At 33.7% G+C, this 27,858-nt stretch overlaps 1 protein-coding gene across 1 annotated transcript in view; it reads left to right on the forward strand.

Annotated features, from left to right (window-relative positions):
* Mhcl (Myosin heavy chain-like) overlaps positions 1–27,858 on the forward strand; it is a 403,602-nt gene that overhangs the window by 57,862 nt on the left and 317,882 nt on the right. The window contains exon 3 of the mRNA XM_089645046.1: positions 6,297–7,454. Within this exon, the coding sequence (XP_089501172.1) occupies positions 6,297–7,454 (1,158 nt within the window). The remainder of the gene's footprint in view (positions 1–6,296; positions 7,455–27,858) is intronic.

Below are 27,858 nucleotides of genomic sequence, written 5' to 3' on the forward strand. Positions count from 1 at the left end.
TTTGTTTTCCTAAGATGAGACAATACCCGAATATAAAGCCAGAATCTTAAAGACGTATGTGAAGAAGCCGTGCACAAAACATGCAACACGCGGCCCTGGTGTATTGGACAGACCCCCGGTTGGATTTTCCTTGTCAAATCTCTAAAATAAAGTGGGAATCTAAACGCCATGAGTGATGAAGTCGTGTAAAAACAATTTTCGGCGCGCGGCCCGGCAATGGATGGACCTACGGTCGACTTTGCCCTGGCAGGCCTAGAAAATCTTTCCGTGGGGTTTATTTTAATTATTTCTGACGAACGTGTTACTAAAATATCAAATTTTTCTAGAAGGATCCCTCGGGAAGTTACTAATTTATCGTTTTGAAAAAAAAATATTGTTGAAAAACTTTTTAGTAAATTTTGAAACAAATATTTTAATGGTAAGGTTCTGTTTATATTAATCTTAAATATAAATAACTTACATCCGTAGATATTCCTTTAGAAACATTTGAAATTTCGAGCGTCGAGCAAACCCCCCTTAGGACGGGTTGTTTCGGAGAATTTGAACAATTAAGAGGACATAAGACGTCAAAATAATATCAGTTATGGGCGTTTTTAGTGGGCGCGGCTATAGCCCTTAGAGTAATACTATAGCCCAAAACATTTCGTTTACGCCCCGCGTTGGTCAAAATTTCGCACAGTGTGACATAGTTTGATTTCACACGGACAAGTTTTATAATTATAAATTTAAAATGATAATAATAATTTTCATTATTGTTGGCATTAGTTAATGAATTGCATAATTTGCATGGTGTTTTGAAAATCGTGGTATCTACATACAGTATATAATCATCTGCAGTATGCAAGGCATCCCAAATAATCATAAATCACAAATACTTTTTTGTTATTATTTTTTTCTTGATAGAACAATCCCGATGAGTTAAAAAACTCACTGTAGGACGGGAGGAACTTACAATTCATAGGTGGGAGTAATTAGGTACAATTTTACATTGGTATTTTGATATCAAAATTATAAGTTTCACATACGAAACAGTACAAAAATAGAAAAATAAAATATTTTTACTAATAAAACTTTGACATAGAAAATAGTTCGTACATTACAGTTTTTTTACATCTCAGATTTTAGATTTTATTTCTTGCTAGAGCAATCCCGATGAGTTACAGAACTCATTGTAGGACGAGAGGAATTTACAATACGTAGGTGGGATTTAATGAGTAAAATTTTATGTCAGTATTTCGATATCAAAAAACCTTCACCGTCCAATGCTTTGTTTTTCTTTTGAAGTGGAAAAAATATGTCATCGGAAACCAAAATGAATGTACTTCTTATACTCCAAATTGAATAAGCTCAGGAATCGCTGGAAGTTTATCGAGTGCGTATACATGTATATACCTACATATTTATAGATATATAAAATTAATTAAGCTGTCATTTTACAATTATGTTCTGTAGAAAATTTAGCCCAAAAATTTACTTTTAAGTGTTTATTTATGTAGTACCGTCTCAATTCCGTTAAGCATTTTCCTTGGTGCCGTCATTTTATTTATTTATTTATTTATTTATTTATTTCACGCCTATTAAGGCTTTTACATACATATATATAAAAAATATTTACGAAATTATACATGAAAATAGTGCAGGAAACGACAATTAAAACAATTGCAGAAAAATAAATATAAAGTCAAAATATCACTCAATTTGATTTGATCTACACAGAATGCAGGCACAACATATAAAAAATCCAAAATATTTTTTTCTATTTCAGTTGACAAAATTATTATATGTTAGTCAAATCAAATTAAATACCTTTATTCAAATATTCCACTACTCGATGAAAAAAAAAACTTCAATAGGGTATGCTTATATATTGAAATTGATGTACTAAATATATCAACAACATCTGAGTATTTGTTTCCTAGCTGTTGAATCCGTCGCATAGGAGTATGATATTGGGACGTTGACATAGAATTGCTACAATAATATGGTAGGTACTGTCTTGAAACCGACCTGCTTGGAGTATGAAAAGAGATTACATATAATAAATCAGGGGTATCAAACATTGAATTAATGATTTTATACAAACAGGTTAAATCGGAAATAATTCTGCGATCAGATAATTTTATTAAATTTAATGAACAAAGTAAGTTATCGTAATTTAGGTTTTCTCTAGGAATGCCCATTTTGAAATTTACATATCTTAAAAATTTATTTTGGATTCTTTCAATCGCATGTGAATGAACCTCATAATTTGGGGACCAAACCGTGGAATTGTATTCTACATGACTCCTTACTAGTGACATATATAATGTTTTTACAGTATTTACATTATTGAAATCACTAGATACCCTTAAAATAAATCCCAACATTTTCAAAGCTTTATTGGTTATTATTTCAATATGCTTGATAAAGTTAAGTTTCGTGTCAAACCAAATACCTAAGTCATTAATTTCCGAGACAGATACTAACGACATGTTGTTAATGGAATAATCAAAAAATATTGGATACTTTATTCGATGAAACCTCATAATTTGACATTTGCTTATGTTAAGTTGCAAGCAGTTATCACGACACCATATAATTAATCTTGACAAGTTATTTGACAATATATGGCAATCGTTAATGTTTCTGATTGCTTTAAATAATTTCAGGTCGTCTGCAAACATTAACACTTGAACATCATTGAAAATATACAATACATCATTGACAAATAATAAAAACAGGATTGGTCCTAAGTGTGATCCCTGGGGAACACCACTCGTAGCAGTGAATTTGTATGAAAATGTGCCATCAATTTTAACAGCCAGTAATCTGTCGGTCAAGTAACTATTAAACCACTTATATAGTGAACCACCTATACCGAATTTGTGGAGTTTATTCAGCAATAACTCATGATTGACTTTATCGAACGCCTTGCTAAAATCGGTATAAATAGAATTTTGTTCGGGATAAAACTCATTTTGTCTTCTGTTTTCCCATATTTAACTGAAACGTACGTATATATTAGCCAAGAGATTTATTATAAATTGGTTCAATTTTACCTTAAATTTGAAAATCATTTCAACGTAAGTAAGTGCAGTAACTTGGGGAGATAATTGTACAATTCTATCTACAACAAATGATCTCACAATCTAAACTTAAAAGATGAATAACTCTTTTTAATATTCGAATGACTTTAGGTACTTTATAGGTAAAATATGTCTAATTGTCTGTATGGAAAAAAAACTTTCGATGTAGAGTATTTGTTTTATGGAAAAAAACTTTCGAATGTCCAAAATTTTATACCGGTCACTTTGTATAATACCTTATACATACTAGGGCAGACCCAGTTAATTCTTGAAAAATCTGTTTGCATTTTAAAGTAAAGCAATTTTTGGTTAAAATATTATATTAGGTATTTATGGCATGTCTGAGTTCTTCAAAATCAGTTCCAATTTTTCTGTGCCAAAAATTGGTGTGACTGAAACCCAAATAATATAATTTATATGTAAAAAGAAACTACATTGTTTATAATTATTATATTTGAAATACTTTTTATATGAAATAAGTTTTACTTGATAATCATTTTTAGGTGTGACAATTACAAATAAAAATCGCACATAACAGCGGAACTTTTTATTCAAAAAAATATTTAAGGTAATATTTAACTATTAAAATAAAGAAACTTAAGAATTAAAAAAACTTCTACCAAATAAACTGTTTTCATATTTTTTTAACAATGTCCAAATTTATCTGAAACATGACCACTGTGCACATTTTAAGTATAAACAATTGAAAAAAAATAATGTTTTCTTTTATATTGGTGAAACATAAAAAAAAACCTTTACTCACTTGAGGAAGGAGTTAAATTATAAAAAACAGAAAATTTCACTAATAGATTTAAAAGTAATCGTTTGATTAAATAAATAAATACGTAAAAGAAATCACCGTACATTCGGGCCGGAACAGAGGCGACCTTTCCGGCTTGAGCTCTGGCCGACACTGAGCTGGAACGTTCTAAGTACTTCAGCACCTGCACACGAATACAGTTGCATGCGTTACAGTATTAAAGTACTTACGGCTGTGTTTCCTTTAGCGGTATAGAAATTGGAAATTTCAGAGTGTTATATTTTAATTAATTCTTATGAATACATTAATAAAATCTCTAATGTTTCTAGAGGGATTCGTCGGGAAGTTACTAATTCATCGTCTACAAAAATAAAATCTGGTGCTTGCCGCTTATCCTACAACATTTTACAATTAATAAAATGTACATACCTTTTTACATAGTATATTTAATGATAAGGTCCTGTTTTTATTAATCTTTAATATAAATAACTTGCATCCCTTCGAATCCCTCTAGAAACATTTAACATTTTAGTAATAAGCTCATCAGAAATAATTAAAATGTGAGCGTCGGGGCAAATCCCCGTTATCAGGGTATTGTGTCACCTTAATCAAATTTCAACGTTCATTTTCGGGTTCTGTGAAAGTCCTATTCAAGTTCTGTTACTATATCATTGTAGGCTAGTTGCTTGACAAAACTGAAATAAAAAAAAAGAACTTGAAAAAATCTTTCACAGAGCTTGAAAATGAACGTTGAAATTTGATGAATTGTTAAAATTCTCCGAAACAACCCGTCCTTAGAGTCCTATGTCGCTTTAAAAACAAAAACTATTTTTTCCATCACACTTCGCACTCCGGCTCGTTCCAAGCGCACGATAGCAGTCTGGGACTCTTGTGCGTTTTCACATAAAAAAAGGCAAATTCTAGGCGATTTGTCTCGGTAATATATATATATATATATAGATAGATTTTACATTCGTAGAGCTGACGGTTTACCGATAGTTCACAGGGTCTAATTGAATTAACATGGACGGGCCGAATGACCTACTGGTATACCGATAATCAAGTAGTCTATGTAGCTTACGTATTGCAAAATCTGTTCAATATTCAGTTGGGATTAGTCTTGTCCGTCGTAAGACGCCAAAACCAATAGGTTACAGATCAAACTAATTAGTATTTCAGACGAAATTATTGCTTCACTCCAATGAACAGTATCAGTTTCATTTTTCAAATTACATATACAGGTATGTATCAAAAATGTGTTGTTTATCAAAATATTTTTTTTATGATTCACTAGATGACGTATACCAGGGTTATGAATGGTTTGGAGTAAAATTTTGACTTGGTTAATTTTAGTGTACCTGAAAACTTTTTTATTCAATATTTTTAAGTTTGTCGTTAACTAAAATTGGCTCCCTATAATATAATATTATTAACTTTTTTTTAAAAATTACTTTATTTAAATTGGAACTGATTTGTTGGGATTTCAGACTATACGTCATTTTTGACCATATTATATACGTAACGTTCTAAAATTCGTGCAGTTCGATTCAATTCTTATTTTCAGTGCATATTATGTGAATAATGAATTTATCGCCGTTCGTTGCCGGAGTTCGATTCTCGTCCGTGGCAATTTTTTAAATTTAATTTTTCTTTAACTTTCACATTTAAAAATGGCCATTATAATTTCCTTTTTTTACGGATCTGCGCTAGTTGATATTTTGTAATTATTTTTTAAGTTTGTGATGATTTTCTTTTTTTTTCGAAAAACTTGTATGAAATGGACTGCTGAAATAGATCACGGAACTGCTTAATGTATAGAGGACTAAAAATGTATGAAAGACTGAATAATGAATAATATTCATTTTAAAAAGTTGTTGTACGTACTGTAAAAATATAATTTTATAAACAATGAAATGTAACCATATATACATATAGCAGATAAAAACCCGCTGTCGCGGTTTGAAAACTTCAACGGTTCTTTTTTAAAATAACAGAGGGCACCACTTCCGTTTACAAAAATCCTAAACTTTACAGTCATATAATACAATCATATAAATTAATAATATAATAAATACATTGTATATTTTCAATTTATCTATAGATAGATCACAGAACACCGCAATGTGTGTGTGACACGAATTACGTAATAGTGCAAAAATTCACACATTACTTAAAACAGATTATCCTACGTGATTCCATCGGTCAATTTGTTTATTTATAAATCTCACATTAACACATGCATGCGTTAATTATTATGTCAATATATCACAATACATGAAAACGTGTGAATGTTATGTTTTGTACAATACATTTAGCATTGGTATGCGATTTTGAATTTTTGCATCAGTTTTAACATTAAACTGAACAAATGTCTTCAGACTAAAATAATCTTTCAGTTGTTCACAATATTATTGCATTGCGTTGTTGTTTTCTCGTGATTCGTTTCTAATATGAGTTTGTTTTGTTTACAGGTTCGAAGATCTGTGAAGATACGAGGAAAACGGAAAGAAAAAGAGAAACTTCCCTCCGGTATCACGGCCGACTACAGTGCTTCCTTCTTCGCTGAATTAGACAGAGATGCTAACTATTCAAACTACCCCCTCGTCACAGAATCCGAAGAAAACAACCACATCATCATGTCTGAGACCAAAACATCTTCAGTTGTTTGGAGAGAATCTCTCCTGCAATCAGACAGTTCAGAGGCATCTTTGAATTCGTTGAACAATCCTAATGGGGTCGCTAAACAGCCTCCAAATCTTCCTCCTTTACCTCCGAGACCTCCCAAAAGAGGAATACTTAAAGGTCCTAGACTCTCAAACAGTTCTTTGTTGAATAACGGCCATTCCTCTTCCGATACGACAGACTTCGTGCAGAACGGACAAGATCTCGCCAACAATACAATCAGAAACGAGATGATCTCTTACCAAAATCTCCCCATGCGAAACGGCGGAAGCGAAGATGGAGTGAACGGTGCGCAGAACTTCACGAAGAAAGTGATCCACAGTCCGGTGGACGGAAGCACTAGACCCACTTACTACAATAACTATGGTTCTCCACCTCCCATTACCGTTACTTCGCATGATTACAACGAGCAGTACAAAGGCAATGGAGCACCCTGTGCGACGTCTCCTTCGCCCAGTGCTGACACATTGACTGATACAACTTCCAATTCCTCATTTGCTACTCCTCCGTTTTCGATGTCTCCAACAGGAGACGCGGACGGTTTCCACCAGTTCTCAAGCTACCTCGATGGAATGGATTTACCCCTTCCTGAGATCGTACCAGCGGTTTTACCCGCTCCTCGTGTCTTGATCATCCAACGCCAAAAAGCTCCTAGAAGTGACTTTGGCTTTAGCCTTCGCAGAGCCATGATAGTCGAAAGACACATTACCGATGGAGTGAATGGCGTAAATGGTGTAAATGGTGTTAATTCTAGCGACGATGAGAAGGATGGAGTCAAGATGAAAGCTGTGATCTTTGCAGAACCTGGTACGAACGGACAAGGTCATGAAACTGGACTGTTACCAGGTGACAGACTTCTCGAAGTCAACGGAGTCTGTGTCGACGACAAATCCAGAGATGAGATCATTGAGATGATCAAAGGGAGCCATGATCACGTCACTGTGAAGGTGAGTCACAGCTTTTAACTATTTAATCTGTCTCTGTAATATATGCACTGTCTTCGGTCAGACGACCTTCTTTCACCTCTTATCGATCAACTGATCTGGAATTAAGCTAAATGGATTTGCATGGAATAGTCATAGCCTGGATTATGCCATAATTTTATGCAAATATATTGTAGGTAATGTAACATGTCGACTATTAGTTCTGTGAACCGTTAGTTAGTAGATATGATATAATAACAGATCTTGAAAATTTACTTCGAAATTTGATGACTTGTTCAATAATTCGGGAAACAGTACCCATGGGTACCGCCGCCCCGGGAATAATTTATTGGATAACCAACACCACTGCCATAGGTCACTCTACGGTTCGGTACGTTTGGTGACTTAGCAGGGGAACCCAGGTTCATGTGGGTGAGGTTTGTCTAGTTCTTAGCGGCGGTTGCGTCTGGAGATTCTCTATCGATCCATTGCCTTGTACCGCAGTGGGAGGGATGGATTCATACGTCCGTCACTCCTGGACACATTGACCCCCAGATTCCAACCCACACCTCATACACTTTCCCAGATCGTCCTCTTCTTCCTTTCCCTAAAAATCCCCTCCACACAGCATCCCCAAAGATGAATTCCCTGTGGGATTTTTGTGAAACAACCATCCTCATTTGTTCTTATTTGATAAATCAAAAAATTTGCCTCTGAAATCATAAAACTTGTAAGTAGGTACTTAAATACCGGTAATCGGATAACTCATCAAAATGACAATTCAACACACCTTTAAAAAGTGATTTGAAGTCACGAAAAGTGACGAAACAAAAACTAGATTACATAGGTTACGTATGTTAGATTTATGTTCATTTTTTTAAATCACTATTAATGACTTTATATCACTTTTTAAAGGTGTGTTGAGTTTTAATGGAACTATCTCAACCTAATCAAAGTAAGGCTTGCTTGAATAATAAAGTGGATGCAGCAGATTTTAAAAACCGGAAACAGAACGTACAAACAAATATACGGACAGATGAAATGCCAAACGGTTGAGTTAAAACAAAAATATATGGCACCATGAATAAAATACTTTGTGAATTATTATTACGTAGTTAAAAGGTATTTCTCTTATAACATTTTTTTTATTATTTATTGAGTTATTTTATACATTTGAATATAAACTAATATAAACAAGATCATATTTAATTTTGTAATTTTACATTATATTTTTACAATAAATATAACATTTCTTTTTAAATACATTCATTCTTCCTTCATTCTTCAGACTTTATTTTAACGTTTATTTCAGACTTTATTTTAACAACATACGTTATTTTAAGTCTAACATTGATAAATTACCATATTAAATCTTGCGTTGGATCACTTATTTTCTCAAAGAATTTTATAAATACTAACACAGTGCAAAAATAAATCAAAAGGTACTGACTAACTGACTAGTAACTTAACCCGTGAAATTCCAGCGAATCCGTAGCCGATTTGCTAGGAACTCACCGCACTTGCCCCGAATTGAATGGTCTTTTGAACCTTAAAAAATACTCCCAGCATACTAAATTTAATGTTATTCGCTTGGCAAATAAATAATGTAATATCTTAATTAATTTCTAGCTTGTCGTTTCGTCACTTGCAAACATTGTTTTTATCTGTGAAAAAGCGCGTCGCAAATTGTGTAAAATTACATAATTTTTCATTTTCGAAAGTCTTGGTACTGTTATTATGTATAGGAAAGTCTCACACGGCTTATTTTTATTTAGCTGGAAATAAATAGAAATAGAAAAAAATACACGTGGAAAACTAAATGATTTAAAATATTTTCAATTTATTAAATTATCTGGTAAAATTATTTGTCTTCCTGTTAAAATGGACTGTAGGCCTATAACGATTTGACAAATTTCATAATCAACTATCAGTGAAGCACGAATATGTTATGAAGAAGTTGGAACACGTGTTCTTCAAAATAATAATACAGGGTTTTCCAATAAGAGGTGTTATTTTGATATTCAATCGTAAAAGATCAATGGTTTCGTTGCTTGTGTGGCACATAGCGCCATCTTGTTGAAAGTAAACTTTGTCCAGATCAATACCATCCAATTCCGGCCATAAAAAATCATTAATCATCTCTCGATAGCGCAATCCATTCACCGTAACTGTTGCTCCAGCCTCATTTTCGAAAAAGTAAGGTCCAATGACTCCGCCGGACCATAAACCGCACCAAACAGTCACACGTTGAGGATAGAGAGGCTTTTCAACAATAACTCTTGGGTTTTCCGAGCCCCAGATGCGACAATTTTGCTTGTTGACGAAGCCACCGAGGTGGAAATGGGCCTCATCACTCAAGATGATTTGCATTTGATTCACTCAAGTGAATTTTAATAATTTCAATGCGTTGTTGAAGCGTGTATCGTTCCATTTTTATTAATGGCGTAGTTTCTACTTGTCAAATGTCAAAAAATGACAGCTTCAAAAGTAACATCTACCGAAATAGCGGGTTATTCAAAATAACACCTCTTATTGAAAAACCCTATAGTTTCTCATCTCGTCCATTACATTTATTCGGACAAGGGCACCTGCGTGAACACGTTTTATATTCTGAATGACTAATATTTTATTGGAAAATGATCATGCAGTCACGTAACAAAAAGCGTTTTTCTAAATGTACGTAGCCATCCCGTGGAGACTACATTGGATAAATATATTTATACGATTTTTATAAATGTATAATCACATTAACTGGTAAGACGATACAATTCACAAATCATTATTTTTGCAAAAAACAAGTAAGTTATTACGAAAATAGTGTTAGACGGCGCATGGCGGGCAGCTGGGATTTTTATCGGGCCTTCTAAGGGTTAAAACAGTGAAGTACGATACATTAGAGAGAAAAATATATCTCTGAATGTAAGTATCTATTTTGGGGAGACTACATATGATAAATATATATACGATTATTTAAATTTATAATCTCATTATCTGATAAGACGATACAATTTACAAAAACATAATTTTGCACAAAACAAGAAGGCATTTACAAAAATAGTATTAGCCGGCGCTTGGCGGGCCGCTTGGAATTTTAGTCGGCACTCTAAGGGTTAAAACAGTAAATTACGTTACATTGTGATCGAAAAGATAGGAACTGAACACTTTAGGGAAATTACCACTTTTAAGTCGTTATAAGATATAAGAAGCTGATATTAGTTATTAGTATTGTCTTTAGTATTGAGATTTTGCTCTAAAAAATCACCGAATGGAAAAATTCGATCGTAAAAATATACAGTTAAAAAAGGAAAAAAACACACAACATAAAGAGATGTTCATTTTAAACGAAGATTTTTATAGTGATTTCAATGTTAGTAACTTTGTTTGTCACTTTTTATAGTTTCATATCAACTTTTTAATTTAATTATCGTCACAAGGGTCCCAACTGCCCGGAGTCATTGGGATTATGGCTTTCCCAAATTTGGGTAATGTTTTTAGATTGAATGATGTGGGGAAAAAATTAAATTGAAAAGAGGAAGATTGTGAAGTTAGCTATTTATATCAGATCATTAAACACGACTAAAGCCGTTTAAAGAACGTTTCGTTTCTAAATGAATTGTTGCTGACTCTAGGAGTACCTATCTACCTCTCAGATATTGTTCGCGGGAGGAAAAATATCGTTTTATGTTCAAACTATAAATAATATTATTATTATTAATTATATTATGAATTATTGCTTGGGGAGGAGCAACGAACTCGGCTATCAATTACATAGAAACCGCACAGAAAACGATCTTAAAGGTAATACTAAAAAAACATACACTGACTGATACAGACCAAATATTCAACAACTGTGACGTACTAGATATACGCCAATTATACGTTAAAACACTACTAAACTACATTTTTGACAAAAAAAAATTCAACATACACAAAATAACACTAACAGACCAGTTAGACAAGCGTACAAAGAAAACATAAAAACTCCGACAGTAAATTCAAGCTTTGGACAAAGGCACTACCAATACCATGCTATAAAAGCTTTCAACAGTGTAAAACTTGAAATTAAAATCGAGGAAAAAAAAATAAATTCACACACAAAATTACAAAATGGATTAAAGAACAAAAAAGACAATATTACCAAATGTCATAGCATAAAATAAAAATAAAACCTACACGTAACACACAAAACCAATGTAAACACACATCACTCACAAACACACAAGATTATATTTTAAATGTATTATTTTCTCTTTAAATGTATTATGTAGATTATATTTTCATATTATAAAATGAAGGCCTCAGCACGGGCAAGCCACCCAGTGAGGCCAACATTACTGGAAAACTTTGAAATGTAAGTATTGTACCAAATAAAAAATAAATAAAAAATAAACTTCACAGTAGGGTCCAACTGGTCTCTCGACCCATCTGATCCCTAGATTCCTACCAACCTCTCATACCTTATATTTTAACTACGTTTTCAATGTCTATACAACCAAGTATCGGATAGAATCATCAATGATCGGAATCGATGAGTTAAGGTTAAAATGATTCGATTATTTGAACTACGTTTTCAATGCAAAACCAAGTATCGGATAGAAACATCAATGATCGGAATCGATGAGTTAAGGTTAAAATGATTCGATTATTTGAACTACGTTTTCAATGCCTATAAAACCAAGTATCGGATAGAAACATCAATGATCGGAATCTATGAGTTGAGGTTAAAATGATTCGATTATTTGAACTACGTTTTCAATGCCTATTAAACAAAGTATCGGATAGATACATCAATGATCGGAATCGATGAGACATTTTTCTAGAATCATAATATTATTTGAATAGGAATGGCGTAATGCTATTGTTGTACGGATATGCTTCCGCAGTCAGCTATTGACTGAGTGACCTAATGTTTATTTTTTTTAAATACCTCGTTAAGTGTTTGCTTACATATTATCATTGTCCTGCTTTGAAAAGGTTTAATAACACTGGAATGTGTAGAAATTTCAACAAGTTCTTGGATTGCAGTTAATAATATTATTGGAATAATCACGGGATATTATATTACTATCGATCTATCAGTTATCGGTCTGTTAACAGCGGATTATCAATCAGGCGAACCGCCCTCATTGCACAGAATCAAGTAGGTTTACCAGGTATTTTGGGGCTCCTGCCCAGAGGTGGCTTCCATATTCAGAGGATATTTTCTCTGTTTTTTTTTACTCTCGAAAAAAATTACGAAAATTAAGTTATTTTGATTTTGTTTACGATTTAAAATGTGCCATTTCCGATTTGAGGCCAAAGTGACATTTTTATTCGTGATTTCGGCGGCGTTGACGTCACGCCGGGCGACGTTGGTGACAGCCGTCTTACCAGCCAGTGGCGTTTTCTATGTAATAATTACGTTGTTGCCAATTGGAACCATTTCGTTTTTCGTTTTCCGTTTTCGTAACGCTCATCGTTAGAGTTTTTTCTGCTTCAGCACTTTTATCGAGTCATCCTGTATGTTTGATATTATACTGCTAATGAATATGATTAAGGTACCTACCTACGTAGTAGATTGGTACAGAAAGCGCTGCAGATTGAGTTCACAGTTCACAGACCAGCTTCCGGTCTATTCTTTGTCGGACTGTCGCATGTCGACTTGTTCCTCTGTTGTCTGCTGTCAGTTATAATATGTAGTCTGCCAGTGCCAGTCTGCTCATTGCGACACGACAACAACTTCCGACTGGGGAGTTTGGTGACTGGGAACTGAGACACAGATTTGGCCTTTGGCTGTGGTAAACAATTATCATTATACTGTTTGTTGAATATTAGGTAGGTACTATAAGTATAGATATACTTGTTTTGTTCACATACATATTTGTGATTTTATCATCTACTGCTTTTACTGCCCTTCTTCGCTCGAGGTGTAAGAGAATTTAGAAACAATTGGATGGGTGAACATCAAACAAATTCAAGGCAAAAACAGATTAGAACTCCTGAGTCTAGTCAACATAAGAGTACCTACTCTACACACTAGGCATAAGGACCTTTTTCAATGTAACCGAACCGTTCATAAACAATTTATGAAGCAAATTCCTCGCATTTATGGCTTAGCATACGAATATACAAATTAATGATATCAAAATTTAAGGCGAAGCTTAATGCTAAATCACTATTTTGATTAATCTTTATAACGAATTGGTGTACATTATGAATACCAAAAAATATGCTTCAGATAAATTGAAGGTTTTCCTATCGTTTCGCTTGAATAGAATACAAATAAAAAATAAATTACTCAATAAAAAATATAATAGTAAACTACTAAAAAAATTATTTTTTCAAAAGAAATGATGATTTGAAGTGCTTCTCTCATTGTCAATTTTACGCTGGACTGTCACCGGAAGCATAAAAAACATGTGTTCTGGCCATCGACCAATATACTAATGGTTCTGGCAGAAGAAAATTATTTAGGTATGTACTTCGTCTATGGTCAACTGTAGAAGAATTTACTATATGGCATCCGTGGTCTACGTAAGGTGAAAGATCTCATAATTATTTTCCTCTGAGCCTGTATCGAGATAATGTGAAAAAAATAAAATTAATAATATCGTAAATATAAGACTTATCAACGAATAACCATGACTTTTGCATTCATTCCGTGTTACAATCAACTAAGTATACATTAGAAATGTCTTAAATGTCAGACTTATCAACGAATAACCACGACATAATAACATAATCCGTGTTACAATCAAATATAAAGCAGAAATTTCATATCAGACTTATCAACGAATAACCACGACTTTTGCATTCAATCCATGTTATAATCAACTAAGTATAATGTAGAAATATCTTAAATGTCACACTTATCAACGAATAACCACGACATAATAACATAATCCGTGTTACAATCAAATATATAAAGGCGGCGATACACATGCCTGTAAAATGGACCAGTAGCTTGCATGCAAGCTACTGGCATGTGCAAGCTACTGGCGCAATGAGAATACACATGCAAGTTAAACTTGCATGCCAGTTGCGTCCTTGCATGCCTGTATTTGCAAGACGTATACACATGCCAGTCACTAGACAGTACGTGTCTCAAATCACTCTGAGACTGAGTAGTCTCAAGCTTTTTGGCAATGGAAAACATTCGAAGTGAATTAAATATCATCGTATTGCAATTGGCAGTACAATGTGTGGCTAATTTAATGAGAGAAAAGGCCGCGGCGAACAACAGGTCAGCTACTGGCATGCCCGTACTTGTCACGACGTTAGCCGGGAATACACATGCCTGTAGCTGGCACACTTGCATGCCAGCTCCTTGCACATGCCAGCTACTATCATGTGTATACGCTAACTTGCATGCCTGTATCTGCCTTGCCAGTAGATTGCACAACATTTGATTTACTGGCATGCAAGTTGAGGGAGGGGACGAGGGGGGCTATGAAACCGGCATGTGTGAACGTCGTGACAAGTACGGGCATGCCAGTAGCTGACCTGTTGTTCGCCGCGGCCTTTTCTCTCATTAAATTAGCCACACATTGTACTGCCAATTGCAATACGATGATATTTAATTCACTTCGAATGTTTTCCATTGCCAAAAAGCTTGAGACTACTCAGTCTCAGAGTGATTTGAGACACGTACTGTCTAGTGACTGGCATGTGTATACGTCTTGCAAATACAGGCATGCAAGGACGCAACTGGCATGCAAGTTTAACTTGCATGTGTATTCTCATTGCGCCAGTAGCTTGCACATGCCAGTAGCTTGCATGCAAGCTACTGGTCCATTTTACAGGCATGTGTATCGCCGCCTGTTCACACATGCCGGTTTCATAGCCCCCCTCGTCCCCTCCCTCAACTTGCATGCCAGTAAATCAAATGTTGTGCAATCTACTGGCAAGGCAGGTACAGGCATGCAAGTTAGCGTATACACATGATAGTAGCTGGCATGTGCAAGGAGCTGGCATGCAAGTGTGCCAGCTACAGGCATGTGTATTCCCGGCTTAAAGCAGAAATTTCTTAAATATCAGATTTATAATTAACTAATAATTTCAACATTTGCATTCAATCCGTGTTACAATCAACTTGAGTATAAAGCAGAAATTTCCCTGCTGAAGCGGAAGTAGCTCACGAAAGATAAGGTCTGGTGTCGTGAAAATTTTAAAGCTTTTTCTACCTGGAATCTAGCGGCCAATACAACTATTTTCAGCTCACAATTTTCTATAATGAGCTTTGGATCTTTGAAATATTCATTGGTGTACCAAAAATAAGAATGCGATTAAAGTAAATAAATGCGAAAATAAAAATATTGTGCCAGCTGAAACTCCGGCGAAGCCGGATAATAACAGTTGTCATTATGCTACATATTTTTAAACGTTTTGATATCTGACCGTAATCCAATTGGAATCTCTGTACCGCCTCGCCTCGTAGGGCAATACATTCAACCACAATTTCATAGAACACAGAACGCAAAACGCTTAGTCGTGCCTTAATTTACATAAGAAAGTAATCACTTATTTTTAATTCAAGGCCCATTTTATTGGTTAGCTGTTTAAAAACTAAGTAACGGACATTAATAATTTGTTGTTTCGGGATATTGTCTTACTGTATTGCGTACTGTTATTTGAAATGATGTAGGAACATTACAATGTCGATATGCATTATTTATTATCAAACGTCTATAAACATTTCTAAATACAATTATTACAAATGTAAGTAGTGGGGTTACCCAAGTAAATATTCAATGTAGGCAGTTTATCTCAGGGTTTTCATGTTTTCCCCCTACCCAAATAAAAACCAGTCGGTTTTTTCGGGTAAAACCCACTTAGAAATCGCTTCATACATCGTCCCATACTTACTCTTCTGTGATTCCGACTCTTCACATGACCCTACTCAAATATCTGTTCCACTTGATCGTGCCATGTATTCTTCTTAAACTCCTTTCTTGGTTCATCACCCTTGCATTCTATGCGAATCTCCACATTTTTCACACTATCATACATACGCCTCAGGGATCTCGTTTATAGAGTAATCAGTTTACTTTCACACTTCCTCTGCCAGTTCCATGCCTCACTGCCATACATCAGGGTAGGTACCAGCTACAAGCACTCCATTGTGGACTGCTAGCTTCGCTTCTTTGGACATTTTTTTACTAGCGAAAACCGTGTTCAGTTCTACATTAATGAGTTATCTGCATTTACCCTTCTTTCAATATCCCAATCAACCATTCGTAACTGTGCCATTCGTTTATCAAATGTAAAAAAATGTTCACAAACCTAAAAACAATGTATCAAATGTTACCATTAAGGCGATGCCATACGTAGTAATGCAAAATCATGTGTTTTTGGTTTGAAAATTTGGTCGCCTAGAAATGTTTCAGATGCTTTAATTAAATACTGCGAGTAGAATACATCTTGGCCTTTGAAATAATCGAGTATTTTTTAGATAAGTCTTTTCATAAGCCCAGAAAAAATAGTGTAAAGGCCTATGAAAACTGCTTTAAAGTTCAAAATCTCCTACTTACGAACCCATTTTCGGTTTTGATTTTATTCTATAATGTGGCAAATTAAGTTATTTATAAAATGATCGAAAAAAAAAATTAAATATCTATGCCTGAAAATCCACAAAATAAAATAAAAGACACTTTTTGGCCATGTTTTTTTCTTGCATAAATCAAAACAGGCGGATGGTGTTAAGCGGGAATTTAAACCTTATCGCCATCTACGTAAAGGTGGTTATTGATAGCGGCTCAATTTAAAATATTAAACGACGTAGTGCATCGCCTTAATCTGAAATATCATTTAAAGCTCAAATTGAACGCACAATGAATATACCCATTGATACACATAATTAATGAAATTCAATTACTAATTATAATTATGTGATAACGCCGTACTTTGAAGTGTTTTGATATCACGTGCGCGCTGTCACTATCGCCAATAAATAATATCCAATTGTATTTTTAATAGGATAATTATTTACATAATTAATAATATTACTATAATTAGGTTTGACTACAATAATGATGAAATGCCCGTTCCGTGTAGTAATTTAATATTTAGCCCGTCGTCCCACGGGTCGGTAATTAAGAAAATTCAGTTCGCTATTGTAAGGTAACGGTCTGCAGCGCAGTTCTGTGTGGAACTTTTCCGCGCAGGGTCTTGCAGCATTCGGTTTATGTCAAAATTCAAAATTTAAAAAAATATTTATTGCACAAAAAGAGTACAAAGGGTATAGGTTATAGGTTACATCCTATTTCTTCCAGCTAACCCAACTAATACACATTATATTACATAACCCAACAATTACATGTTAACAAATAAATAACAGTAAATAAAAAAACAGAGGAATTTAATTCATGTAAGGTATTCATTTAAGGTGTAGTGACAATTGTAAAGAAATGTTTTTAGTGTTGATTTAAATTTAAGTGTGTCGGTTATTTGTTTGATGCCACGTGGAAGGTTGTTATATACTTTAATGGCCATGTAGTTTGGTCCTTTTTGAAAAATAGTTTTGTTTGCTTTTGGGATTATTAGGTTTTCTGTGATCCTTGTAGCGTGTTTATGTGTTGAGTTTTTTTGTGGGAATTTTTCTGGAGATGATCGAACAGGCATAACTCCATTATATATATATGTCCGTCACTGTCAGAAGTTTAAGATTTTTAAAAATTGGTCTACAATGAATGAATGTCGATTGCTTACCGACCCGTGGGAAGACGGGCTAACTAGTGTTATAACGGAATACTTCTTAGTGTTGATTTCTTATAAAATTATTTATTAGGGATTATAATATCCCTAGGAAAATCACGGGATATTTTAATTATTTTGGGATTTCTGGATTCATTGCCTTTGTAAAATGATTTATTTTGAAATTAGAGGCACGATCAGAAATTTATCTGTCGAATGAAAAAGGCTTGTAAAATCACGAAATCTGTAAAAAAAATAACCAAGAAGTACATGTGTCAAATGTCGAAATATTGCCCAATTAATAAAAGTGGGTTACCTATTTATCAGTTTTCAAAAAAATATTTACGTAACGCAACACCTCTCTTGTTTTTAAACCTTTTTTTTACATTTTTTCAAAAACGTGTTCTGTCAACTTAGGTTTGCGTTGTGTATATTAATCGGCGATCGTAGGTACTATTTGGTATTTATTGTGTTATACAAGGAATCCATTAATGTTAAGTAAGTTCCTACCGAGAAGTACCTGTCGTGGGAATACCTAGTTGTATAAAAATACAAGTACGCGCCATTCCATACGGTTGCAAACAAATAGAATTAACGAATGACAATATTAATTAAATTGTAATTTTTTTAATGTGGTTGTTTTTCGAGTCATGAACCAATAGATTAGAATATTTATTACAGATGCCAAGTGTCTTTATCATTATGACTATTATCTTCTAGCGCAGACCCGTGAAAAAACACGGATAGTTTGAAATCTTGAAAAATCACTTCCAATTTTGGAAATGACAATTAAAATAATTTTCTTTTTTAATAATTACAAAATCACCCAGTGGCGTCATTTCAATTTAAATAAAATAAATTACTTTGTTAACACCGCTATTTAATCCAATGATTTTTCTTCAGTTTAAACATACAGGGTGTATCGGCACGTACCCGACAAACTTTAACCAGCTATTCCTTAGCACATTTGGAGTAAAAAATGTTATCGGCACTTTGCTGTCCGGTAACATTTTTTTTTAATAAAAAAATTATCATTCATATTTTCACCACACATCACCAATGTTTTATCATTTGCCAAAGTTTGAAAACCCATCTGGCCATATTTTATTAGAGTTTCGTTGAATAATGTACGAACGTACCTACATTGGCATCACAACGAAATGGGATGGCACCATTCGTCTCATTTTTAACTATTATTATTTAGTGTGTATGAAAGAGCGAGGACGCTTTTTGACACACTTGCTAATAACAGCTGATGAACACGAGAAACAATGCCAATGACAGTGACGGAGTGTGGATTTTTTTATATTTTTTGTTTTTAATTGAAAAAAAATGTTACCGGACAGCAAAGTGCCCATAACATTTTTTACTCCAAATGTGCTAAGGAAAAGCTGGTTAAAATTTGTCGGGTACGTGCCGATACACCCTGTATAATGAAAATTGACTAATAGGAAAACAAGTAATGACAAATATTTTGTGTATACTTGTTTGTTTATTTATTGAACCAGAGTTGCGCAGGGCGCACAGACAATCGAAATTAGTATTTTTGGTAATCCTTTGAATACCCTTAACGAATCAAATTTTAGGACGAAAATAATATTTGGATGTTTCGTAATTCGAAAAATCAATTTTAATCCCCTTTTTGATCGATCCTAAAACTCGCTCATTTTGTTTCTTTCTTCTCGTCACATTTCTTATTTATTTGCTCGCTTGAATATATTCTTTTAAAAAAATAATGATTCTTTGCTAATTTATACACATATCGTTAATTTTGCTAGACAGTTAAAAGTCCTCAAATAAGATGCTGAGCATTGATGTGTATAATTTAGTCTATGATGCTGAGTCATGAAACTTTTTATGCTGGGAAAGTCACCGAGATGAATAAAAATCATCATTGTGGTGTTAATTGTAATCATAGGTGCATGTTATAAGTCAATTATGTGGCGGTAAAAGTCATCACAGTGTTGATAAAAGTGATCATATTATTTGGTCGTTAATGTCGTCATCTATGTTGAAAGACAACATTCATTTTTCTTTATCATTATACTTATATTCCTACGTAGTTGTAAAAGTCATCATGTGTTGTTCTAAAAGCCGAATTACATGATAGAATCTTATGATCATATTTATGTGGTATCTGCTAAAAGTCATCACACACGATTCTAAAAGACAACGTTGCTGTATAAGTGTGGTTTCGCTGTTGTCATAATATAAACCGGCACCCAAATAGACCTCCATTCATTACACTGCATCACAATGGTATAAGCTAAAAGTGGCTTGCAATAATGCTTATCGTCAACTATTACGCCTACCGAGATACTGCAGCGCTACGGGAATGTTTCTGGAGGGACGAGTGCACTCTTTCAGTGCGCTTCTCTGCTACCATATAGGAATCTTATGGTGCAGACTACGCAAATCAAATAACACAATCATCACTGCCATGGTTGCTTGGATGGAGTCCCCCCTGATGGCCCTCTGGAGACGGGAGATGTTCAAATATCCTCCATAAACGGCTGCTTGTGCACATTTTTGTGTTTAACTTTTTTCACTTCTATTCCGCATTTGTTGTACCTATTTGTATTGTTATTTTGTCTAATTTATTTTTCTTATTATTTGTCCGATATCTTTTATGTTATTTCAAAATGTGTAATGTATTGCTCTGCACTACCCCGCATACATTCCGCAATAAACTCATATTATTATTATTGTTAGATAACTACTGTAAGTGAGTAAAAAAAAACCTCCCCACTAGGCGATGTTATAGGCGACCTTGAGGTAAGGAAGAGTGCTGCAGCCAATAATTGAGTTGTTAATTGGCACTTGTTAATGTGTAAATCTAAACTACTTTTATATCTATAATCATATGAACCGGCGCCTATAGTGGTATCCGCAGCAGCCAATATTGAGTTATTAATTGGCACTTGTTAATGTGTAAATCTAAACTACTTTTATATCTATCATCATATAAACCGGCGCCCAAAGTGGTATCCGCAGCAGCCAATATTGAGTTATTTATTGGCACTTGTTAATGTGTAAATCTCAATTACTTTTATTTCTATAATTTATTTATTTATTTCATTTTATTTATTTCATTTTATTAACGCCTAGAAGGCTTTTACATATACATGTTATGGGTTTTGTTGTTCAGTAGCATTATAAAATATTTTAATTACATAGCATAATAAATTGAGTATGAACTTACATAACAATGTGTAGGGTTATTGTTATGGTGTTATTATTTTATAAACATAAGCAAGCAAAGTTTATTGTACAAAGTACGTCGGTTGAATATTTTACAGAACATAGGTTAAACTAATACATAAACTTGAGAAAAATATAACAGATATAGGTAGGTAGTTAAGTAGATACAATTCAAGTATATAGTTACTGTGTTATTGGAATTTGGACAATGAGTTCGATAAGTTTATATAAATATAGTGTAGTTACAAGAGTACAATAATGTAAGTAGGTAATACACACAAGACAAGTAAGTTTGTTATTATTATTATAAAGATAAACACTACAGTTTGTTGTAAACCATCTTTGTAATCATCAATCTTTATTTTGCCCGATTGGGAATTTTACAAAACAAAGCTTAGTTAATGAAACAATAAAATATGCGTTTGAAAAAAAATTATGAATCTGTTACAAACATTCTAGTATACTGTATTTTAGTTTGTATACTGATTGGTGATGATAAACATCAATTGAGCTATACTTATTACCGAGTATGTGAAGTCTTTGAATAGGTGAGTTTTGAAAATAATTGTTAGCAGATATGGGAACATTATATAGAGCGGTCTGTCGAGTGTCGCGCGTAGGTACACGGAGCGATATAAGACTCGTCAAATCAATGGCGTCCAGTCTGCCATTCGAAATTTTGAAAAGAGATACTAAGTCGCACACTGTGCGTCTCAATGATAAATCGGTTAAATTTAGTAAGTTCATGAGGAAAGTGTAATTAAGATATTCGTTTGGAATTCCTAATTTATAATTAATAAATCGCAGAAATTTATGTTGCACTCTTTCAATTTTTAATTGGTGAATCTTATAAAATGGAGACCAGATTGTTGAGTTATACTCTAGATTACTTCTAACTAAACCAGTGAATAGCAGTTTGAAGGAATTTATTAATTTAAAATCTTTCGCTGTCCTTAATATAAAACCCAAACATTTCATGGCCTTGTTGGTTATTTCGTTTATATGAGGAACAAATGTTAGTTGCCTGTCAAAAATAATACCAAGATCCTTAATATTCTCAACTCTTTTTAGGAAAATGTTGTTGATGCTATATTGATGCGTAATGGGATTTTTGATTCGGGCAAAAGTTATCGTTTGACATTTATCAATATTGAGAAATAGTTCATTGTGGGTGCACCACTCTTGTAGCCTCACAAGATTAAATTGTAGTACGTAACAGTCATGAATATTTGTAATGGTTTTATAAATTTTGAGATCATCTGCAAATAAGAGAATCATGACTCCATCAAAAACCGTAGTTATATCATTGATAAACAATAAAAATAGTACTGGTCCTAAATGAGACCCCTGTGGGACGGTAAAGACTTCGAACTGGTGTGAATAGTGTGAGTTGAGTTTAACACATATTTTTCTTTTATGCAGATAACTCTCAAACCATCTCAAAATATTCCCTGTTATTCCAAGGGCACTAAGTTTATGTATGAGAATTTTATGTGAGACTTTGTCGAATGCCTTACTAAAGTCAGTACATACTACGTCTGTTTGAAGACGCTTTTGCATTGTATTAAATAGGTATTCCTGATAGATCATCAAGTTTGTAAAAGTAGATCTTTTTGCCATGAAACCATGTTGACGATGTGAAATAACTTTGTTAATCTCAGGCGAGAGTTTAGAAAGCAGAGCAGATTCAAATAGTTTAGGGATTGACGATTGGATACATATAGGTCTATAGTTAGAGATATCTGATCTATTTCCTTTCTTAAAGATTGGAAATAGAAAACTGGTTTTCCATTTTTGTGGAAAGGTGCCAATTTTTAGAGACAAGTTAAAAAGTTTAGTTAGAGGTAATGTTAAAACTGATAAGCATTTTGATAAGAAAATTGGAGGAATGTTGTCGGGACCAGCCGATTAATTAATATCAAGGGATTTTAATTTAGTTCTAATATCGCTTTCTTTGAATATACATTGGCTAAAATCGATCTTGTTGTCATTGTTAGCTGTAGTTGTATCGAATAATGGAGAGTTGTTTGCAGTATCATAGACTTTGCTGAAAAATTCAGCAAACAGATTGACGACTTCTTGGGGGGTATCGGCCATTTTATTATCTAAATACATGTTTGACGGAATACTAGAGTCATTATTATTGAGCATGTTCGCAAATTTATAAATGTTCTGAGGATTAGCTGCTGCCAATTCTTCGCAGTTTTCGATACACCTTTTGTAACATAACTTGGACATATTTTTAGTTGTCTTTCTTAGTTCACAAAATTTTACATTATCTTTAGAATCACATGACGATTTATAAACTTTATGAGCAATTTTTTTGTCTCTAATTATTTTAATAAGGTCGTTGCTAAACCATTTTGGGTAGTTGTGCACAGTGATTTTAGTGACGGGTACAAACAATTCAATTGCATTATTTAAAATTAAGTAAAATTTGTCTACCATTATATTTAGGTTTTCTTCAAAGTCAAGAAAGTTCCAGTCAGTAGACAATAGAAGATTTGTGATTTGCTTAAAATCAGCTTTGAAAAAGTTTAATTTTGTTGATGGAGATGGATTTTTTTCTATTTTTGAACTGTAGCATTCGATCGTTAAAGGAGGGTGATACTTGTCGATTGGGAGAATATCTTCAGCAGATGCGGATACTTTTACAGAAGAAGAATTGGAAAACACTAGATCGAGAAGACGAGCGTTAACATTGTAGACATAGTTTAACTGCCGGAGACTTAAAAAATTTGACATCTCGATTATATCATGGGAACCATGATTGATGTTGTCCGTGCATGAAGTTTTATTGTTTTCTGTGCCCCACGTTACATTAGGTAGATTGTAGTCTCCTGTTAATATCAAAGTGGCATCTGGAAATTTTCTTCGTATTGTTTCAGCTTCGAGGTAGTGGTCTTTGTATAATTGAGCATCAGAAGAAGGGGGTATATATAAGCAGCCAACAATAATTTTTTCCTTATTGGTAGACACCATGATGAATAGTTGTTCCAGATGAGTGTAGATGCATTTGAGTTTTCTTGAGTTGAATTTCTTATTTACGGATATTAACACACCACCTCCTCTAGTTTTATTGCTATTGCTTCTATCTTGTCTGTACACTGTGTGTTCAAAGAAACCCAATTCCGTAGTATCAATGTTTTTGTTCAGCCATGTCTCAGTGAAAGCGTAAGAATCGTAATCCAGAGTAGGTAAGGTTGATTTCAGGTCCTGTAATTTTGTTCTTAGTCCACGTACGTTTTGATAAAATATTTTTATTTTAGAATTTAGTTTTTTGGGTTCGATTTGACTATCGACGGATTATTATTTATGTATTTTATCGTGATATCCGTTTCACCAGAAGATTTTCTATTTTCCAATTCTTTTCTTAGGTCACTCAATTGTTTCCGTAATAATCATATATAATAATAATAATAATCATATAAACCGGTGCCTATAGTGGTATCCGCAGCAGCCAATATTGAGTTATTAATTGGCACTTGTTAATGTGTAAATCTAAACTACTTTTATATCTATCATCATATAAACCGGCGCCTATAGTGGTATGCGCAGCAGCCAATATTGAGTTATTAATTGGCACTTGTTAATTTGTAAATCTAAACTACTTTTATTTCTATAATCATATAAACCGGCGCCTATAGTGGTATCCGCAGCAGCCAATATTGAGTTATTAATTGGCACTTGTTAATGTGTAAATCTAAACTACTTTTATTTCTATAATCATATAAACCGGCGCCTATAGTGGTATCCGCAGCAGCCAATATTGAGTTATTAATTGGCACTTGTTAATGTGTAAATCTTAACTACTTTTATATCTATCATCATATAAACCGGCGCCTATAGTGGTATCCGCAGCAGCCAATATTGAGTTATTAATTGGCACTTGTTAATGTGTAAATCTAAACTACTTTTATATCTATAATCATATAAACCGGCGCCTATAGTGGTATCCGCAGACCTTGATACAAGGGAGAGTGCCACAGCCAATATTGAGTTATTAATTGACACTCGTTTGCTGTAAATCTATAGGACAATTTTATACCTACTAACATAATTTAAACCGGCGCCCAAAGAGGTATCCATTCATTACATTCACACATTGTGTATAATAGCTACTGATAAGTGAGTGAACAATAAACTCCCCATTGTAATATAGGCAGACATTGACCTTGAGGCAAAGGAGAGTACAGAGTTACTATTACTAGGCATTTACTTCACACTCTGTTTAATGTGGCTGGAATATCCAAGGGACAACTTTCATTTCAACGAGTTCCTAGATCTACTACCAGACGACCGCAGTATATTATTATCACAGTCATTTGTATAAGTAACGTTTTAATACTGGTTTGACCACCCGGCTTCGCCCGTGATCTGAATTCTTGTGTAATATTAATGTCATACTCCCTTAGGTTTATTTCACTGAATAACAATAAAATGATACTGCAACAAAGAAAAATGCGGTACAGATCGTGTCAACACGATATCAATAGTTTAAAATTGACTTTTTTTATTGGAATTTTTTTGGATACATACAGGTACATATATAATTACAAAACATAAGACAGTAACAAAAAAATCCCACAAAGGCGAAGCCTGTACGTGGGCATTATAAGTTATGTTTTCAAAACAGTGGTGGTTAAATAAAGAAGAAAAATAGTATATTAAAGTATAAGTGGATGAACAGGTCTTTAAAACACGCGCGATTTTTCGAGCACGACGGCGTAGCCGAGTGCTCGAAATAAAGGAAGTGTTTTAAAGACCAGTTATCCACGAATACTTTACGCTATTTTTTTTATTGGTACACTTTGAAAACATAAATATTGATATTATTATTAAATATTTGGAAATAAGAACTATTAATGAATTCGTGATGTGACATCACAATATCTTGTTGTCATGGAAATGAAATTATTTATTTAATGTTTTATTTAACGTTTAAAATATTCCTGTCAGATTTAAAAGTTGACATTTAGACTTCACATTTTGTTGATTTGTTGATGTTGCCATGGTAACTTAAAAAAACGCGCGTTCCATAAAGTGCGATTTAAACACGCTAGAGCGTACTTTAAATGAGTAAAAAAGGGCACCAATAGAAAAAAATATATATTTATAGTTCCTATAGTTAGATTAATATGATTTTACTGGAGTTATTCAAATTCAAATTCAAAAAAATATTTATTGCAAAAAAAGAGTACAAAGGTATTTAATAAAAAAAACAGTTAAATAGAAGTTTTTTATAAATGTAGACGGTAGTGGCATATTTTAGGTATCATATTTGTAGTACAAATTATAGAAAAAATTCTCTCACTTCCAGATTTTTTCTTACCCAGCTTTTAACATTTATCTTATACGAAATTAGGTTTTGGCACATCTTGATGGAACTCGGCAAGGAATTAAACAATTTTGGGCCAGTATAGTTAATGTGTCTTTGGGCTAGCCTAGTTTTGCAGTGAGGCACTGTGTTCACGCATATGTAGTGTCTCTGGCTAGAACGGTTTTTACAGACATTATAAGGACGAGTGTATATAAATTTAAGACATTGGACGCAGTAGATCCGCCTTAGTTCTATAATGTCAGTTTCCTGAAACAATTGATCGGTGGGATATGTCTTGGTCTTCTGGTGCATTATCTTAATGATAGACTTCTGGACAATTTCTAGAGGTTTCACTTTGGGTCGGTATTTGCGGGTTCGAGTCCCGCACAGAGCAAAATTTTTAATTCTATATGTGGGTAGATACTGCCAGGTTTTGGTGTTGTGATAAATACCGTATAATGATTTTAGCCCTCAGAAGAGCTCTGCACAGTGTACATCCTATAAAAGAGGAACTATAACGCCATTCAGTTGGGCAACGTAATGAGGCGGGTTTCGGAAGGGGCTAAATAAAAAGATCATTTGTTAAGACGAGAAATATCATAAAATAAAGCCAGAATCTTAAAGACGTAAGTGAAACAGCCGTGCACAAAAATATGCGATGTGTGGCCCTGTGTATTGGACAGACCTGCGTTTTAATTTTCCAGATAATATCTCTAAAATAAAGTGGGAATCTTAACGACATAAGTGATGAAGTCGTGTAAAAACAATATTCAGCGCGCGGCCTGGCGTTATGGACGGACCTAAGGTCGATTTTGCCTTAGCAGGCCTAAAAAATCGATCTTCCCGTGGGGTTTATTTGAATTATTTATAGTGCATTACTAAAATCTCAAATGTTTCTAGAGGGATCCTTCGGGAAGTTACTAATTCATTGTCTGAAAAAAAATTTGGTGCTTACCGTTAATTTTATAGTTGAAAAACGTTTTATTAAATTTTCAAACCGTTTTACATAAAATATTTTAATGATAAGGTCATGTTTTTATTAATCTTGACTATAAATAGCTTACATCCGAAGCATTCCCTCTTGAAACATTTGAGATTTTAGTAATACGTTTATCAGAAATAATTAAAATGTGAGCGTCGAGCGAACCGAGTCGTTGAGTCTTATATCGCCTTAATGCAGGTCTTGAAGAGGCCAGGATTAAATGACGGAGACAGAAATAATGTCCGCACACATTG

The sequence above is a fragment of the Hesperophylax consimilis genome, chromosome 22, assembly GCF_061612785.1.
Source record: "Hesperophylax consimilis isolate HC1 chromosome 22, BYU_Hcon_1.0, whole genome shotgun sequence".
NCBI classification, from domain to species: Eukaryota; Metazoa; Arthropoda; class Insecta; order Trichoptera; family Limnephilidae; genus Hesperophylax; species Hesperophylax consimilis.